Consider the following 19897-nt stretch of genomic DNA (forward strand, 5'->3'; position numbering starts at 1 on the left):
CGGGCTGATACCCCAGGGAACTCTCAAAAGGTGATAGGCCCATGGCAGAGCAGGGAAAGGTGTTGTGGGCGTATTCGACCCACACAAGCTGCTGGCTCCAGGTGGTGGGGTTGGCGGAGACCAGGCAGCGCAGAGTAGTCTCTAGGTCTTGGTTGGCTCACATCGACTGGCCTTTGGACTGGGGGTGGAACCCGGAGGACAGGCTGGCCGACGACCCAATGAAGGTGCAGAATGCCTTCCAGATCCGGGACGAGAATTGAGGACCCAGGTCGGAGACCATGTCAATGTGCAGTCTATGGATCCGGACATGCTGACATGCTGCACCATGAGTTGGGCCGTCTCCTTGGCAGAGGGTAGCTTGGGGAGAGGAATGAAGTATGCGGCTTTGGAAAACCGATCCACAAGGGTCAGGATGGCGGTGTTGCCATCAGACAGGAGGAGACCCATGACAAAATCTAGGGAGATGTGGAACCAGGGACGGTGAGGGACAGGCAGAGGTTGGAGGAGACCAGCCGGAGCTTGCCGAGGAGCCTTATTCAGTGCACAGACCATGTAAGCGGCGACAAATGCGGAGACGTCAGGAACCATGGTAGGCCACCAAAAGCATTGTTGCACAATAAGCCAGGGTCCGCTGGGAGCCCAGGTGGCAGGCAAGCCTGGAGGAGTGGGCCCACTCCAGGACCTTCGAGCGGACTGCGTCAGGAACGAACATCCGGTTTGGCTGGGAACGCTATGCCTCCCAAACCTGCTTCGCTATTCCCCAGCTGGGTGCTGTCGCCAGGCATGAGGTGGGTAGGATGGTCTCAGGTTCTGCGGTACAGCCCCTCTGAAGTCAGCGCAGCCTGCCCCAGGACGTCTTCCTGGGGCCTGGGAAGTTGCCCCGGACCTCTCCGCCATTCCCGTGGAGTACCAGGACCTCCAGGAGGTGTTCAGTAAGGCCCGGGCCACTTCGCTGCCGCCGTACCAACCATTTGACTATGGGAATTATCTTTTCCCAGGCACCACTCCGCCCCGGGGGACGACTGTACTCTCTTTCGGTTCCGGAGACCAAGGCTATGGAGACCTACATTGAGGACTCCCTAGCAGCTTAAATTTAGAGAGGGAGATATAAAACTCCAGCTTCAGAGATTTTTGCAATTCGCTCCAGTTATTGGCAGCAGAGAACTGGAAGGAAAGGCGGCCAAAGTAAGTGTTGGCTTTGGGGATGACCAGTGCAGTATACCTGCTGGAGCGCGTGGGTGTTGGTGACCAGTGAGCTGAGATAAGGCAAGGTTTTACCTAGCAAAGACTTGTAGATGACCTGGAGCCAGTGGGTTTGGCGACGGATATGTAGTGAACCAGACACCTAGGTATTTGTAGTTGTCCACATATTCTAGGTCAGAACCGTCCAGAGTAGTGATGCTAGTCGGGCGGGAGGGTGCGGGCAGCAATCTGTTGAAGAGCATGCACTTAGTTTTACTTGCATTTAAAAGCAGTTGGAGGCTACGGAAGGAGTGTTGTATGTCTTTGAAGCTCGTTTGGAGGTTTGTTAACACAGTGTCCAAAGAAGGGCCAGATGTATACAGAATGGTTTAGTCTGCGTGGAGGTGGATCAGAGAATCACCAGCAGCAAGAGCGACATCATTGATATATACAGAGAAAAGAGTCTGCCTGAGAATTGAACCCTGTTGCACCCCCATAGAGACTGCCAGAGGTCCGGACAACAGGCCCTCCGATTTGACACACTGAACACTATCTGAGAAGTAGTTGGTGAACCAGGCGAGGTAGTCATTTGAGAAGCCAAGGCTATTGAGTCTGCCGATAAGGAAGTGCTGATTGACAGAGTTGATAGCCTTGGCCAGGCCGATGAAGACGGCTGCACAGTACTGTCTTTTATCGATGTCGGTTATGATATTGTTTAGGACATTGAGCGTGGTTGAGGTGCACCCATGACCAGCTCAGAAACCAGATTGGATAGTGAAGAAGGTGCGATGAGATTCGAAATGTTCGGTGATCTGTTTATTAACTTGGTTTTTGAGGATTTTAGAATGTCAGGGCAGGATGGATATATGTCTATAACAGTTTGGGTCTAGAGTGTCTCCCCCTTTGAAGAGGGGAATGACCGCGGCAGCTTTCCAATCTTTGGGAATCTCAGACGATACGAAAGAGATGTTGAATAGGCTAATAATAAGAGTCTCAACAATTTCGCCGGATAATTTTAGAGAGAGGGTCCAGATGAGAGGGTCCAGTGCTGAGATGTTGGCCGGGGTAGGGGTAGCCAGGTGGAAAAGCATGGCCAGCCATGAAAAAATGCTTATTGAAATGATCGATTATCGTAGATTTATTGGTGGTGACAGTTTTTCCTATCCTCAGTGCAGTGGGCAACTAGGAGGAGGTGCTCTTATTCTCCATGGACTTTACAGTGTCCCAAAACGTTTTGGAATCAGTGCTACAGGAAGCAAATTTGGTTCCTGACTTCCCTGAAAGTTGCATATCGCGGGGGCTAGTTTATGCTAATGCAGAACGCCACAGGATGTTTTTGTGCTGGTCAAGGGCTGTCAAGTCTGGGGTGAACCAAGGGCTATATCTGTTCTTAGTTCTACAATTCTTGAATGGGTCATGCTTATTTAAGATGGAGAGGAAAGCACTTTTGACGAGCAACCAGGCTTCCTCTACTGACGGGATGAGGTCAATATCCTTCCAGGATACCTGAGCCAGGTCAATTAGAAAGGCCTGCTCGCTGAAGTGTTTTAGGGAGTGTTTGACAGTGATGAGGGGTCGTTTGACCGCGGACCCATGACGCATGCAGGTAATGAGGCAGTGATCGCTGAGATCCTGCTTGAAGACAGCAGAGGTGTATTTAGAGGGCAAGTTGGTAAGGATGATATCTAAGAGGGTTCCCATGGTTACGGATTTAGGGTTGTACCTGGTAGGTTCCTTGATAATTTGTGTGAGATTGAGGGCATCTAGCTTAGAATGTAGGACGTCCGGGGTGATAAGCATGTCCCAGTTTGTGTCACATATGGTGTCTAGGGCACAGCTGGGGGTTGATGGGGGTCTATAACAAGTGGAGAGAGAGAGACGTGTTCCTGGAAAGGTGGATTTTTAAAAGTAGAAGCTCGAATTGTTTGGCACTGTTACGGTGCGTGAATGAGGACCCAAAAGCGAATTAACTTAAACAGAGCTTCTTTAATTACCAAACATAGGTAGGCTCAGACGGACCGGCAGATTCCGACAGGACAAGACAAGGTTACAGCAAACATGACGACAGTCTGGTTCAGGCATGAAACACAACAAACAAGAATCCGACAAGGACAGGAACAAAAACAGAGAGAGATATAGGGACCTAATCAGAGGGAAAAAGGGAACAGGTGGGAAACGGGGTGACGAGGTGGTTAGGAGGAGACAAGGCACAGCTGGGGGAAAGAGGGGGAGAAAAGGTAACCTAACAACGACCAGCAGAGGGAGACAGGGTGAAGGGAAAGGACAGAGACAAGACACAACATGACAGTACATGACAGTACCCCCCCACTCACCGAGCGCCTCCTGGCGCACTCGAGGAGGAAACCTGGCGGCAACGGAGGAAATCCTCGATCAGCGCACGGTCCAGCACGTCCCGAGAGGGAACCCAACTCCTCTCCTCAGGACCGTACCCCTCCCAATCTACGAGGTACTGGTGACCACGGCCCCGAGGACGCATGTCCAAAATTCTACGGACCCTGTAGATGGGTGCGCCCTCGACAAGGATGGGGGGGGGGGGGGGGAAGACGAGCGGGGGCGCGAAGGACAGGCTTGATGCAGGAGACATGGAAGACCGGGTGGACGCGACGAAGGTATCGCGGAAGACGAAGTCGAACTGCGACAGGATTAATGACCCGAGAAATACGGAACGGACCAATGAACCGCGGGGTCAACTTGCGAGAAGCCGTCTTAAGGGGAAGGTTCTGAGTGGAGAGCCAAACTCTCTGACCGCGACAATATCTAGGACTCTTAGTTCTACGCTTATTAGCAGCCCTCACAGTCTGCGTCCTATAACGGCAAAGTGCAGACCTGACCCTCTTCCAGGTGCGCTCGCAACGTTGGACAAAAGCCTGAGCGGAGGGGACGCTGGACTTGGCGAACTGAGATGAGAACAGCGGAGGCTGGTACCCGAGGCTACTCTGAAAAGGAGATAGCCCGGTCGCAGACGAAGGAAGCGAGTTGTGGGCGTATTCTGCCCAGGGGAGCTGTTCTGACCAAGACGCAGGGTTGCGAAAAGAAAGACTGCGTAAGATGCGACCAATAGTCTGATTGGCCCGTTCTGCTTGACCGTTAGACTGGGGGTGAAAGCCGGAAGAGAGACTGACGGAAGCCCCAATCAAACGGCAAAACTCCCTCCAAAATTGAGACGTGAATTGCGGACCTCTGTCCGAAACGACGTCTGACGGAAGGCCATGAATTCTGAAAACATTCTCGATGATGATTTGTGCCGTCTCTTTAGCAGAAGGAAGCTTAGCAAGGGGAATGAAATGAGCCGCCTTAGAGAACCTATCGACAACCGTAAGAATAACAGTCTTCCCCGCTGACGAAGGCAGTCCGGTGACAAAATCTAAGGCGATGTGAGACCACGGTCGAGAGGAAATAGGAAGCGGCCTGAGACGGCCGGCAGGAGGAGAGTTACCGGACTTAGTCTGCGCGCAGACCGAACAAGCAGCCAAGAAACGACGCGTGTCATGCTCCCGGGTGGGCCACCAAAAACGCTGGCGAATGGAAGCAAGCGTACCCCGAACGCCAGGGTGGCCGGCTAACTTGGCAGAGTGAGCCCACTGAAGAACGGCCAGACGAGTAGGAACGGGAACGAAAAGAAGGTTCCTAGGACAAGCGCGCGGCGACGGAGTGTGAGTGAGCGCTTGTTTTACCTGCCTCTCAATTCCCCAGACAGTCAACCCGACAACACGCCCCTCAGGGAGAATCCCCTCGGGGTCAGTGGAGGCTACTGAAGAACTGAAGAGACGAGACAAAGCATCAGGCTTGGTGTTCTTAGAGCCCGGACGATAAGAAATCACGAACTCGAAACGAGCGAAAAACAGCGCCCAACGCGCCTGACGCGCATTAAGTCGTTTGGCAGAACGGATGTACTCAAGGTTCCTATGGTCAGTCCAAACGACAAAAGGAACGGTCGCCCCCTCCAACCACTGTCGCCATTCGCCTAGGGCTAACCGGATGGCGAGCAGTTCGCGGTTACCCACATCATAGTTACGTTCCGACGGCGACAGGCGATGAGAAAAATACGCGCATGGGTGGACCTTGTCGTCAGAGAGGGAGCGCTGAGAAAGAATGGCTCCCACGCCCACCTCTGACGCGTCAACCTCGACAACGAACTGTCTAGAGACGTCAGGTGTAACAAGGATAGGAGTGGATGTAAAACGATTCTTGAGGAGATCAAAAGCTCCCTGGGCGGAAACGGACCACTCAAAGCACGTCTTGACAGAAGTAAGGGCTGTGAGAGGAGCTGCCACCTGACCGAAATTACGGATGAAACGACGATAGAAGTTTGCGAAGCCGAGAAAGCGCTGCAGCTCGACGCGTGACTTAGGGACGGGCCAATCAATGACAGCTTGGACTTTAGCGGGATCCATCTTAATGCCTTCAGCGGAAATAACAGAACCGAGAAATGTGACGGAGGAGGCATGAAAAGTGCACTTCTCAGCCTTCACAAAAAGACAATTCTCTAAAAGGCGCTGGAGGACACGTCGAACGTGCTGAACATGAATCTGGAGTGACGGTGAAAAAATCAGGATATCGTCAAGGTAAACGAAAACAAAGATGTTCAGCATGTCTCTCAGGACATCATTGACTAATGCCTGAAAGACAGCTGGAGCGTTAGCGAGGCCGAAAGGAAGAACCCGGTATTCAAAGTGCCCTAACGGAGTGTTAAACGCCGTCTTCCACTCGTCCCCCTCCCTGATGCGCACGAGATGGTAAGCGTTACGAAGGTCCAACTTAGTGAAAAACCTGGCTCCCTGCAGGATCTCGAAGGCTGAAGACATAAGAGGAAGCGGATAACGATTCTTCACTGTTATGTCATTCAGCCCTCGATAATCTATGCAGGGACGCAGAGACCCGTCCTTCTTCTTGACAAAAAAAAACCCCGCTCCGGCGGGAGAGGAGGAGGGGACTATGGTACCGGCGTCAAGAGCTACAGACAAATAATCTTCGAGAGCCTTACGTTCGGGGGCCGACAGAGAGTATAGTCTACCCCGGGGGGGGGGGGGTGGTTCCCGGAAGGAGATCAATACTACAATCATACGACCGGTGTGGAGGAAGAGAGGTGGCCCTGGACCGACTGAACACCGTGCGCAGATCGTGATATTCCTCCGGCACCCCTGTCAAATCACCAGGCTCCTCCTGTGAAGAAGAGACAGAGGAAACAGGAGGGATAGCAGACATTAAACATTTCACATGACAAGAGACGTTCCAGGAGAGGATAGAATTACTAGACCAATTAATGGAAGGATTATGACAAACTAGCCAGGGATGGCCCAAAACAACAGGTGTAAAAGGTGAACGAAAAATTAAAAAAGAAATGGTCTCACTATGATTACCAGAAACAGTGAGGGTTAAAGGTAGCGTCTCACGCTGAATCCTGGGGAGAGGACTACCATCCAGGGCGAACAAGGCCGTGGACTCCCTTAACTGTCTGAGAGGAATGTCATGTTCCCGAGCCCAGGTCTCGTCCATAAAACAGCCCTCCGCCCCAGAGTCTATTAAGGCACTGCAGGAAGCTGACGAACCGGTCCAGCGTAGATGGACCGACAAGGTAGTGCAGGATCTTGAAGGAGAGACAGGAGTAGTAGCGCTCACCAGTAGCCCTCCGCTTACTGACGAGCTCTGGCCTTTTACTGGACATGAAGTGACAAAATGACCAGCGGTACCGCAATAGAGACAGAGGCGGTTGGTGATTCTCCGTTCCCTCTCCTTAGTCGAGATGCGGATACCTCCCAGCTGCATGGGCTCAGCACCCGAGCCGGCAGAGGAAGATGGTAGTGATGCGGAGAGGGGGGCGACGGAGAGCGCGAGCTCCTTTCCACGAGCTCGGTGACGAAGATCAACCCGTCGCTCAATGCGAATAGCGAGTTCAATCAAGGAATCCACGCTGGAAGGAACCTCCCGGGAGAGAATCTCATCCTTTACCTCTGCGCGGAGACCCTCCAGAAGACGAGCGAGCAAGGCCGGCTCGTTCCAGCCACTGGAGACAGCAAGAGTGCGAAACTCAATAGAGTAGTCTGTTATGGATCGATTGCCTTGACATAGGGAAGACAGGGCCCTGGAAGCCTCCTCCCCAAAAACAGATCGATCAAAAACCCGTATCATCTCCTCCTTAAAGTCCTGATACTGGTTAGTACACTCAGCCCTTGCCTCCCAGATTGCCGTGCCCCACTCACGAGCCCGTCCAATAAGGAGAGATATGACGTAGGCGACACGAGCAGTGCTCCTGGAGTAAGTGTTGGGCTGGAGAGAAAACACAATATCACACTGGGTGAGGAACGAGCGGCATTCAGTGGGCTCCCCAGAGTAACACGGCGGGTTATTGATTCTGGGCTCCGGAGATTCGAAAGCCCTGGAAGTGGCCGGTGGATCGAGGCGGAGATGGTGAACCTGTTCTGTGAGGTTGGAGACTTGGGTGGCCAGGGTCTCAACGGCATGTCGAGCAGCAGACACTTCCTGCTCGTGTCTGCCTAGCATCGCTCCCTGGATCCCGACGGCTGAGTGGAGAGGATCCGAAGTCGCTGGGTCCATTCTTGGTCGGATTCTTCTGTTACGGTGCGTGAATGAGGACCCAAAAGCGAATTAACTTAAACAGAGCTTCTTTAATTACCAAACATAGGTAGGCTCAGACGGACCGGCAGATTCCGACAGGACAAGACAAGGTTACAGCAAACATGACGACAGTCTGGTTCAGGCATGAAACACAACAAACAAGAATCCGACAAGGACAGGAACAAAAACAGAGAGAGATATAGGGACCTAATCAGAGGGAAAAAGGGAACAGGTGGGAAACGGGGTGACGAGGTGGTTAGGAGGAGACAAGGCACAGCTGGGGGAAAGAGGGGGAGAAAAGGTAACCTAACAACGACCAGCAGAGGGAGACAGGGTGAAGGGAAAGGACAGAGACAAGACACAACATGACAGTACATGACAGGCACAGACCTGAATAGTATGACAGAACTCTGCAGGCTATCTCTGCAGTAGATTGCAGCTCCGCCCCCTTTGGCAGTTCTATCTTGACGGAAAATGTTATAGTTAGGGATGGAATTTTCAGGATTTTTGGTTGCCTTCCTTTTTGGCGGAGTGTGCATAAGCAGTGAATTAAACAAACTTAGGGAGGAGGCTTCTAATGTTAACATGCATGAAACCAATGCTTTTACGGTTACAGAAGTCAACAAATGAGAGCGCCTGGGGAATGGGAGTAATGCTGGGGGCTGCAGGGCCTGGGTTAACCTCTACATCACCAGAGGAACAGAGGAGCAGGATAAGAGTACGGCTTAAGGCTAAAAGAACTGCTCGTCTAGTACATTTGGAACAGAGAGTAAAAGGAGCAGGTTTTTGGGTGCGGAAGAATAGATTCAAGGCATAATGTACAGACAAGGGTATGGTAGCATGTGAGTACAGTGGAGGTAAGGTTTTGTTTCTAGAGGCACCATTTAAGCCAGGTGCGGTCACCGCATGTGTGGGGGGTGGAACATAAGGGCTAGCTAAGGCATATTGAGCAGGGCTGGAGGCTCTACAGTGAAATAGACAAATATTACTAACCAAAACAGCAATAGACAAGGCATATTGATATTAGGGAGAGGCATGTGTAGCCGAGTGATCATAGGATCCAGTGAGTGAAGCCCAGGAATTATCTGATGGATTTCTTTGGCTAAGTTGGGAGATGGGCCTAGCTTGAGGCTAGCTCCAGGCTAACTGGTGCTTGCTTCGGGACAGAATCCCCCTGGGACGGTTACGTCGGTAGACCAGTCGAGATGGATCGGCGGGGCTCCGTGTCGGCAGCAAAGGATCCAGGCTAATTGGCAAAAGAGGTATTGAAGCCCGGGAATTATCTGATGGATTTCTTCGGCTAGCCCAGAGATGGGCCTAGCTCCAGGCTAGCTCCAGGCTAACTGCATCACTGCTTGGTATGGCAACTGCTTGGCATCAGACCACAAAGCACTACAGAGGGAAGTGCATACTGGGACGAGCTCCCTGCCATCCAGGACCTCTATACCAGGTGGTGCCAGAGAAAGGCCCTAAACATTGTCAAAGACTCCAGCCACCCAAGTCATAGACTGTTCTCTCTGCTACCGCACGTCAAGTGGTATCAGTGCATGAAGTCTGGAACCAGCAGGACCCTGAATAGCTTCTAACCCCAAGCCATAAGACCGCAAAATAGTTACCCAAATAGCTACCTGCACTATCTGCATTGTCCCTTTTTGAACTAACTCTTTTGACTCATTACATACACTGCTGCTACTATCAACCCTGTTGCCTAGTCACTTTACCCCTACCTATATGTACATATCTACCTCAATTTCCCCTGTGCATCAACATTGTGTATTTATTCCTCTTGTTGTTCTTTTTTATTGTTAAAAAAATGATATCTTTCCTTTGTTGGGAAGGGCCCGTAAGTAAGTATTTCACTGTCAGTCTACACCTGTTGTTTATGAAGCATGTGACAAATACAATTGTATTTGATTTGAGCCATTTTCCACGAAGTGACTCAATTCCACCTCATCAAGCCAGTGTGTGTCCTTAATAGTAATGAATGAGAATTGTCTTGGCTAATATTGATCCCATGTTCCACATTTCCTCTACGGCGTGAGTTCCTTTAAAGCCTAAGCAAGCGAGGGGAAGGTGAGGGGAGGCAAGGGGGAGACAGCAATAGCGTCAAGTTCGCCCCACACACTCCGGGAAATCAATGAGAGGCTGTCTGCACTGCAGATGAAGGAGACTTGGAGATCAGGCCATAAGAGGGGCATAGACATAGAAATTCTAGGTCTATGGCAATACAAGGTGTTTCAACAACAATTGCTCCTGTTTTGAGTATCCCGTCCATTCATTTAAGTTAGTCATTGAGTGCTTTGTCTGTTATAGCAGCATACTGTTTTCTTAGAGTTGTATTTTTTTTATCATATGAGTTTGTGTCCAAGTATCTTCCCGACTACCATGGGTCCGAGTACCCATAACACCCTCTGTTCCCCTCAGACATTTCTAAACCAGAGAACTATGTCTAAAAGGTCAGCAGACACTGAATAGCTTACTGAAGGCCAGTGGATACAACTCCAGTCGTGTTAAATGCCATAAGCCAACTTCGCCCATTTAGTTAAAAAAAAAAATCTTTGACCAATTATCTTTATTCAACCATCCATCAGACAGACACTGGGAGTCGTGGCAGGGCAGTATTGATTGCTTGTCCAGAGTGCTCCTATGCACTGTTGAAATGGTCAGTTATGAATGATTGAGAGGCACTCATCTTATTAGGGTGGATAGAGGCCTCTCTGCCACTGGGTCAGATGCATCTGAAATGGCACCCTATTTCCTATAACAATTCACTACTTTTGTCAAAATAAGTGCACTACATGGAATAGGGTGCCATTTTAGACACAACCATTGCATTGACCGTGCCAGGAGATGAGGAGGGGTGTTCCTCTGAATGAAAATGATTATGTAGTAGTGAATTACGTTGTTGCTCATTTACTTACTTTCCCTATATTGCTTGGTTTGCTATTTTATCTCAATAAATATTAGTGACTTCGTGGTTATGAATATTAAGTTATTTCGGCTTCTTACAGTACATGTTCATATTCCTTGTTGTAACACAACTTGAATTGAAGTTACACATGGATTTTGTGAGAGCAACACAGAGAGGAGCTGGGCTCATTTCAATCAATCAATCAATCAATCAAGTGTATTTACCTGAACCTCTCTGATTGAGCTCTGTGCGAATAGTAGTTTGTTTCTCAATGAAGTCATCAGACAGGATCAGTCCTCCAGCCACGCTAATAGAATCCGAGCTGTCTCATTCCATTATGGAAACCCAGTAGAATTCACACATATTTATTAGAGGAGTAGCAGCCCGCTACAGCTGTTGAAACAGTGGGAGGGAGTTGTAGTGTAGACGGTCATCTAAGGTCAGGGTTAAAGTACCGGTTTGAGGATGGTAAGCTAGATCTGTCCATGTACCTGCAGCATTTAACCTTTTACTGCAGTGGGCTGAACAAGGGTCCCACACAGAGTGTTTCTTGGTAGTCTTAAACAAATCTTCTTTGAAACTAAATTATACACACATGGTTATGGGCTTCAAAAATAGAAGACACATGTACCATGTCAGTTATAGAGTTGAAATGGATTACATTTTGAGTTTGCATCCCGATATTACACTTTATGTACATTTACATACAAAAATATAAAAACCATTTGACATAAACCCACCAGATATTCTGTGATAAAAAAAATAATTTATATCAATTATGAAATGATGAAAAATATGATGGACCCTAAGCATTGTTTGAGTGTCATTTATAAGGGATTGTAATATATGTATAAGCACACAGAGTATATACGATTTGCCGTTAGAAAGTTTGGTGTACAGTTTCACAGCTTGTTTTATTTAGATTTCATCCCATTTTATAGATGACTGGCACTAACACAGTAAAACAAGCCCTCAGGCTCTGGTCAGCTTCAAGTGATTGGAGTTCTTTCTGTGCTGTAGAAATGAAACTAGTATAATGAACAAAAAATATAAACGCAACATGCAACAATTTACAGTTCATATAAGGAAATCAGTCAATTGAAATAAATTCATTAGGCCCTAATCTATGGATTTCACATGACCACCCACTGGGGAGCCAGGCCTAGCCAATCAGAAGGGCTTTGTTTTATCAGCTGTCCGGGGGGCTGGTCTCAGATGATCCCACAGGTGAAGAAGCCGGATGTGGAGGTCCTGGGCTGGCGTGATTACCCGTGGTCTGCGGTTGTGAAGCGGGTTGGATGTACTGCCAAATTCTCTAAAACGACATTGGAGATGGCTTATGGTAGAGAAATTAACATTCAATTCTCTGACAACAGCTCTGGTGGACATTCCTGCAGTCAGCATGCCAATTGCACGCTCCCGCAAAACTTGAGACATTTGTGGCATTGTGTTGTGTGACAAAACTGCACATTTTAGAGTGGCCTTTTATTGTCCCCAGCACAAGGTACACCTGTGTAATGATCATGCTGTTTAATCAGCTTATTGATATGCCACACCTGTCAGGTCGATGGATTATCTTGGCAAAGGAGAAATGCTTACTAACCGGGATGTAAACAAGTTTGTGCACAAAATGTGAGAGAAATAAGCTTTTTGTGCATATGGAAAATGTCTGAGATCTTTTATTTCAGCTCATGAAACATGGAACCAACACTTTACATGTTGCATTTATATTTTGGTTCAGTATATATGTAAATGCATGGAGTGTAGCCAGTCTGTAAGTCAACATCCATCCTGTTACAGAATATGATGTTGTCCCAGGTCAATTACATGCCAAACGTGTGCATGTTGAAACAATGTGTGTGTGCACTGTTGTTTTGCACAGTAAGATAAAGCTGAACACTCCATTGTTTGATGACGGACTCTATTAACTGTTGATTGATGCCCTGACCTTCCCAACCACTCTGTCGCTCGAACACACACACACACACACACACACACACACACACACACACACACACACACACACACACACACACACACACACACACACACAGACGAGTAATCGGAGTGCTTTGACGTTCGCCCATTCATGTCAATAGGTCACTATTGAAGAATAGGAGGATGGAGCTAGAATGTCTGGATTGTGTGGAGACGTATTGATGGGCCTGTCCTGTGGTTAGCGGCCCAGATGTAGGATCTTAATTGGGCCTCTAACCAGGTAGCCTGCTGGTTAGAGCGCTGAGCCAGTAAACGAAAGGTTCCTAGATCGAATCCCCGAGCTGACAAGTTAAAAGTCTGTCCCTGAACAAGGCAGTTAACCCACTGTTCCTAGGCCGTCATTGTAAATAAGAATTTGTTTCTTAACTGACTTGCCTCGTTAAATAAATTATATTGTCACAGCAAAATAATCCTGCAGCAACAGGATTTGAACATTTAGTCAATAATGTCGCTTGAACAGTGGTTAGGCTATTAGCTGGTCAAAATGTAGTAACATGAAAAGTAATATACTCTTAATAGAACTGTGGGTTTTCAGTGAATTTATGCAAATCATTCTTGCGCTGAAGGAAAATGCTCAGCAACAAAAGGGTGATCAAATAAAGGTCCTACATCTGTAGGTAATGGAGGTCTAAAATGCCCCCTTCCCTGAAACACTGTGTAGGCAGCAGCTGTGGGAGTGTGTCCATCTCTATGTACAGCTCTGGGAGTGTGTGTCCATCTCTCTGTACAGCTGTGGGTGTGTGTCCATCTCTCTGTACAGCTCTGGGAGTGTGTGTCCATCTCTCTGTACAGCGGTGGGAGTGTGTGCGTGTGTATCATGAGAAAAAACTTTGTTAGGATCTATTTCTGCTGACACATTAAAATCTCGGTCGATGGTAGTCTGCCACCTCACAAATAATCTCCTAATTACCTTTGAGGGTGGTGTGTGTGTCCCCTGCACCAAAAGGTCAACAGTCAGGTGGTTCTTTAAATGGCAGTCACAGAGCCATTATTACCACTTCAGTGGTGCAGACTGACATTTCACTTTTCTCAATTACCCCTAAGAGGTTTGGTAGAAATCAATATTTGTTCATCAGAATAGAGACAACATCAGACATACTCTGACTACTCAACGCCATTGCTCACCGTTGAGAAAATCCTGTTCAAGCAATTCAGTTTCTGATCAGGCAAAATGTTAAGCAACTCAAGTTTCCTTTCCGGCAAAATGTTAGCAACTCAGTGTTGACTATGGCATCTATCTTATAAAGTGTCTGTTCCTTCTCCATCAGAATGTACAAGTGAATGCTTCGTGAAGCTCCGTCTCCTCTGACAGTCTACTCTTTTCCTACCCGCTCCTCATAGATCTCTAGCAGCTCGCCGTTAGGAATCTCAAAGTGGAAACAAGCAGCGCTCTATGTTTGACACAGTCTGACTCCATGTAGCTGCAGCTTTCAATTCTCAAACTCCCGTCACTACCTGTCAAGGGGGGTGCTACTATTTTTTCCCAGTGCCCAAAACGGTTCCCTTACTTTATTTGACTATGTAGAAAACGAATGTAGAAAATACTGCAATGCGAGTTGATCTGTGTTAGAAGAAGTGATTCTATATACATAGAAGGGGATCTCTCTGACTACACGCTCATCTTTAGCCTATATTCCCTTTTTTGATTTATGAGAAATCCTCTAGGGATTGGATGTTCGATAAATTGATAATCTTCCTGAAAAAGTACAGTAGAGCACAATGAAAAAGTACAGTAGAGCACAATGAAAAAGTACAGTAGAGCACAATGAAAAAGTACAGTAGAGCACAATGAAAAAGTACATTAGAGCACAATGAAAAAGTACAGTAGAGCACAATGAAAAGGTACAGTAGAGCACAATGAAAAAGTACAGTAGAGCACAATGAAAAAGTACAGTAGAGCACAATGAAAAAGGCTTCTTAAATGTAGCTATTTGTTATGTAGTGAAAGGAAGGTACCAAGTTATGCATATTCAGGAGCTAGGGAGGCCTAGCAATAAGATGAGAGATATCTCTTATTCCGTATTAAAAATGAGATAGCCCACTGTGCTCTCAGCTCATTAGGATCACTGTTTAGAGAGAGCGTTATCAGAGTTCTAGTGCTGGCTATTTTTAAATGTGAGAAATATAATATTTTCTTCACTCTTTTCATCGCCCCATTTCCACCTTTTTTTCTCTCTCACATGGTCAAATAATTATAGCTCATTGCCACCCTCTAGCTCATCAGTGAGTGTTAGATAGAGGGAGGGAAAGTGAAAGACGTGTGCCAGTCTCACTCTCTCTAACTCTCCCACTTCTCCCTCTTCCAAGTTCTGTCATTACAGATTGGAGAGCGCGGAGGAAAAAAGATAAGGACAGGAGACATGGAAAGGAAGCAAGTATTGAAACTAATGTCTCTTTCTGTCTTTTCTGCTGCAGGAACTTCTACTACATCACCATGCTAAGGGACCCTGTCTCCCGCTACCTGAGCGAGTGGAAGCACGTGCAGCGCGGCGCCACCTGGAAGACAGCCCTGCACATGTGTGACGGCCGCTCTCCCACCCAGGACGAACTGCCCGCCTGCTACAGTGGCGACGACTGGACCGGGGTCACGCTGACCAACTTCATGGACTGTCCTTCCAACCTGGCCAACAACCGGCAGGTCCGCATGCTGGCCGACCTCAGCCTGGTGGGCTGCTACAACGTCTCCACCTTCACCGCCGGCGCCGAACGGGAGCGCGGCCGCGTCCTACTAGCCAGTGCCAAGAACAACCTCCGCAACATGGCCTTCTACGGCCTGACCGAGTTCCAGCGCAAGACGCAGTACCTGTTTGAGCGGACGTTCGGCCTGCGCTTCATCCAGGCTTTCACGCAGATCAACAGCACGCGGGCGGCCAGCGTGGGGGTGGGGGAGGGGGCTCTGCGGCGGCGCATCGAGGGGCTCAACGCCCTGGACGTGGAGCTGTACGAGTACGCCAAGGAGCTGTTCCTCCGGAGGTACCAGTACAGCCGCCAGACACAGCACCGGGAGCAGAGGCTGAGGAGGAGGCAGGAGAGGCAGGAGGAGAGGCAGCGGCTACACCAGCACACAGCCTCTATCTCCAAAGCCAGGAGGGAGGAGGAGGAGAGGGAGATAGAGGGGGTGGAAGGGGAAGAGGTGAGAGGTGTAGCCACCACAGAGGACTACAGCAGCCAGGTGGTGAGATGGTGAGGCCGTAACATCCATGTAAGGACTAGTACTTCCTGTCAGTTTCTCTCTCTCTCTGCCTTGGGCTGCCCAATGGTGTCTTAATCTTTCAGATGGATGTATTTATTATTACTATGTATTATGATGTGGTAAACTTTAGTTTCTCCTCTCATGCAGAGTTTATTGTGTGTTCATTTTCTAATGCTTGTCTGTTCTTCAAAGTTGCTGAACAACTCTAGGACTGTACGTAAATAAAATGAGCGCCTCAGGATTCTTGAAAAGTAATGTGGTTCGCTTAGGGTTGCAAAGGGAGGGTGCAGTACTGTGCAAACATTTTAGGCAGGTAAGCTAACAAGGTGAGGTTGCTGAAGACAGTTTACTGTCAAAAGTCATACACCATGGCAAGACTGAGCCCAGCAACAAGACACAAGGTAGTTATACTGCATCAACAAGGTCTCTCCCAGGCAGAAATATCAAGGCAGACAGGGGTTTCCAGATGTTTTTTGAAGAAGCACAAAGAAACGGACAATGTTGAGGACCGTAGATTCAGTGGTCGGCCAAGGAAACTTACTGCAGCAGATGAAAGACACATCATGCTTACTTCCCTTCACAATCAGAATTGGCAGAAAACAGAGGGACACTGGTACACCCATCTACTGTCCGTAGATGTATGCTCAGAAGTGCCCTTCCTGGAAGACTTGCGGCCAAAAAGCCATACCTCCAGGCCTCCCGGGTGCCACCAGAGACTCTGGGTTCGCGCACACCGGGAGGTCCGTGGGGCGACGTACAATTGGCCTAGCGTCGTCCGGGATAGGGAGGGTTTGGCCGTTAGGGATGTCCTTGTCCTTGTCTCATCGCACACCAGCGACTCCTGTGGCGGGCCGGGCGCAGTGCACGCTAACCAAGGTCGCCAGGTGCACAGTGTTTCCTCCGACACATTGGTGCGGCTGGCTTCCGGGTTGGATGCGCGCTGTGTTAAGAAGCAGTGCGACTTGGTTGGGTTGTGTATCGGAGGACGCATGACTTTCGACCTTCGTCGAGCCCGTACGGGAGTTGATGAGATAAGATAGTAGCTACTAACAATTGGATACCACGAAATTGGGGAGAAAAAGGGGCTACATTTTTTAAATAAAAATAAAAGCCATACCTCTGACGTGGAAACAAGGCCAAGCGACTCAACTATGCACGAAAACACAGGAACTGGGGTACAGAAAAATGGCAGCAGGTGCTCTGGACTGATGAGTCAAAATGTGAAATATTTGGCTGTAGCAGAAGGCAGTTTGTTCACCGAAGTGCTGAGAGCGGATCACGAATGTGTGTCTGCAGGCAACAGTGAAGCATGGTGGAGGTTTGGGGCTGCATTTCTGCAAATGGAGTTGGGGATTGGGTCAGAATTAATGGTCTCCTCAATGCTGAGAAGGACATGCAGATACTTATCTATCATGCAATACCATCAGGGAGGCATCTGATTGGCCCCAAATGTATTCTACAGCATGACAACGACCCCAAACATGCTGTGAAAGTCATTAAGAACTATCTTCAGCGTAAAGAAGAACAAGGAGTCATGGAAGTGATGGTACAGAGCCCTGATCTCAACATCATCATGTCTGTCTGGGATTACATGAAGAGAGAAGCACCTGAGGCTGCCTAAATCCACAGAAGAACTGTGGTTAGTTCTCCAAGATGTTTGGGCCAACCACCTGCTGAGCTCCTTCAAACTGTGTGCAAATGTACCTAGAGGAATTGATGCTGTTTTGAAGGCAAAGGGTGGTCACACCAAATATTGATTTGATGTAGATTTTTCTTCTGTTCACTCACTTTGCATTTTTGTTAATTGATAAATATAATCTATTAACATGTCTATTTTTGAAAGCATTCTTACTTTACAGAATTTTTCACACCTGCCTAAAACGTTTGCACAGTACTGTATAATACTGGAAACTTTCAAAGTTTACCAGTAAACTACCAGAATTTTGTTAGCTTTTTTTTTGTATTTTATCAGATGACATCTACAGGTCATTTTGGGTACTTCAGTTTATCACAGGTGTCTGTAAGTATATATGGCCCTCTATGTGGCCTTATCACATGTAAAATGTATAAAATAATCACATAAGATTTTAAAATAAGAAATTGAATGAAAAATCTGTAAAATATTATCCAAATATAAACCATCAACTTAGTGAATGCCATTGGTGTTTAATATGAGGGTTTCAGCATAAAACACCTTTATATTTTTTTTACACACTTTTCTGTCTTTGTTGTAACTGTTTTGGCGCCAAACTGGTAGCAGTTGTGAAAAAAGTCAATAGTTGGAAGAGTTGCAGAGTTAAATGAAAATAATGCCATTCTTGATTAGATGCTTTTTTTCATTAATTAGGCTATTTATTTCCTCTTGAACGATATGGTCTATACACTAGAAAGTCATGGACAATATGGACACAGATATAAAAAATGTATACATATATGAATATATATTTTTTAAGTTATTCGAGTAAATGACCATATTTACCAAAGATTACATTTTAATTACCAAAATGACTGAAAATTCCAGTAACTTTGGTGAATTAGCGGTAGCTTTGCAACCTAGGACTTGCTCATGATATCTAAAGTAAGATACGATAGTAAATAACACAATAAAGGATTCATTAACCACCCTCCCATACTTTGGTTATTTAGGACAGGACTTGTATTAGTTTACCTTGTAAGTTTGCTTTCCAACTATGAGTTAGTATGTTCAGTATGATGGTATTCAAGACGTTCACCTGTAGGAAAGCTGTTCATTAAATGTACGCAGCATACCACTGATTTCCAAGCTTTCCAAAATCTGTCTTTTTTTCTGCTTCTGTTCACATTGTTATTCATGACAAAGAGAAGTCTTGATGACATCCAGTTCTCTTCGCACGCCTTCCCTGTCAAATCCACAAACGCGCACACACAAACACTCACACAAACACTCACACAAACACGTAGACACACTCACACAAACACTCACACAAACACTCACACACTGTGTGATGGAACTCTGTTTAAGATGTTAGAAATAAACACCGGGGGGGGCACAATAGGCTGGCTGTCTGAACCAATTAGAGCCTTCTTACGTCATGGTGGTGTAGAGCAGCTGTTAGCCATTAGTTTTGGTTCCAGGCAGTTCAGGGTGAAATGAAGTGTTTAAAGTGCCATTGAGCTTGACTCCAACGCAGCACAATAAAGAGTAGGCTGTCTGAATGCCGTTCTCCTTCATCTGGGTACATAGTCACCCTGGGGATTTCTACACACCAGAGAGGCTGGTGTGATGTGATGAAGAGAGAACAGAACCAGTGATCTACAGTTGAAGTCGGAGGTTTACATACACTTAGGTTGGAGTCATTAAAAGCCATTTTTCAACCACTCCACAAATTTATTGTTAACAAACTATAGTTTTGGCAAGTCGGTGAGGACACCTACTTTGTGCATGACGCAAGTCATTTTTTCAACAAATGTTTACAAACAGATTATTTCACTTATAATTCACTGTATCACAATTCCAGTGGGTCAGAAGTTTACATACGCTAAATTGACTGTGCCTTTAAACAGCTTGGAAAATTCCAGAAAATGATGTCATGGCTTTAGAAGCTTTTGATGAATTTCAAGGCCGACCTTCAAACTCAGTGCCTCTTTGCTTGACATCATGGGAAAATCAAAAGAAATCAGCCAAGACCTTGAAAATAATTCTAGACCTCCACAAGTATGGCTCAACCTTGGGAGCAATTTCCAAATGCCTGAAGGTACCGTGTTCATCTGTACAAACAATAGTACGCAAGTATAAACACCATGGGACCACGGAGCCGTCATACCACTCAGGAAGGAGACACGTTCTGTCTCCTAGAGATGAACGTACTTTGGTGCAAAAAGTGCAAATTAATCCCAGAACAACAACAAAGGACCTTGTGAAGATGGTGGAGGAAACAGGTACAAGAGTATCTATATCCAGAGTAAAACGAGTCCTATATCGACATAACCTGAAAGGCCGCTCAGCAAGGAAGAAGCCACTGCTCCAAAACTGCCAT

The 19897-nt window shown here is 47.3% G+C and overlaps 1 protein-coding gene across 1 annotated transcript in view; it reads left to right on the forward strand.

Moving 5' to 3' along the window:
• LOC110527410 (heparan-sulfate 6-O-sulfotransferase 3-B) overlaps positions 1–18674 on the forward strand; it is a 32827-nt gene extending 14153 nt beyond the window's left edge. The window contains exon 2 of the mRNA XM_021608660.3: positions 15104–18674. Within this exon, the coding sequence (XP_021464335.2) occupies positions 15104–15875 (772 nt within the window). The 3' untranslated portion in view covers positions 15876–18674. The remainder of the gene's footprint in view (positions 1–15103) is intronic.
• The last annotated feature ends 1223 nt before the right edge of the window (positions 18675–19897 follow it).

The sequence above is a fragment of the Oncorhynchus mykiss genome, chromosome 7 (genome assembly GCF_057628025.1).
Source record: "Oncorhynchus mykiss isolate SJ-2025 chromosome 7, ASM5762802v1, whole genome shotgun sequence".
Classification (NCBI taxonomy): domain Eukaryota; kingdom Metazoa; phylum Chordata; class Actinopteri; order Salmoniformes; family Salmonidae; genus Oncorhynchus; species Oncorhynchus mykiss.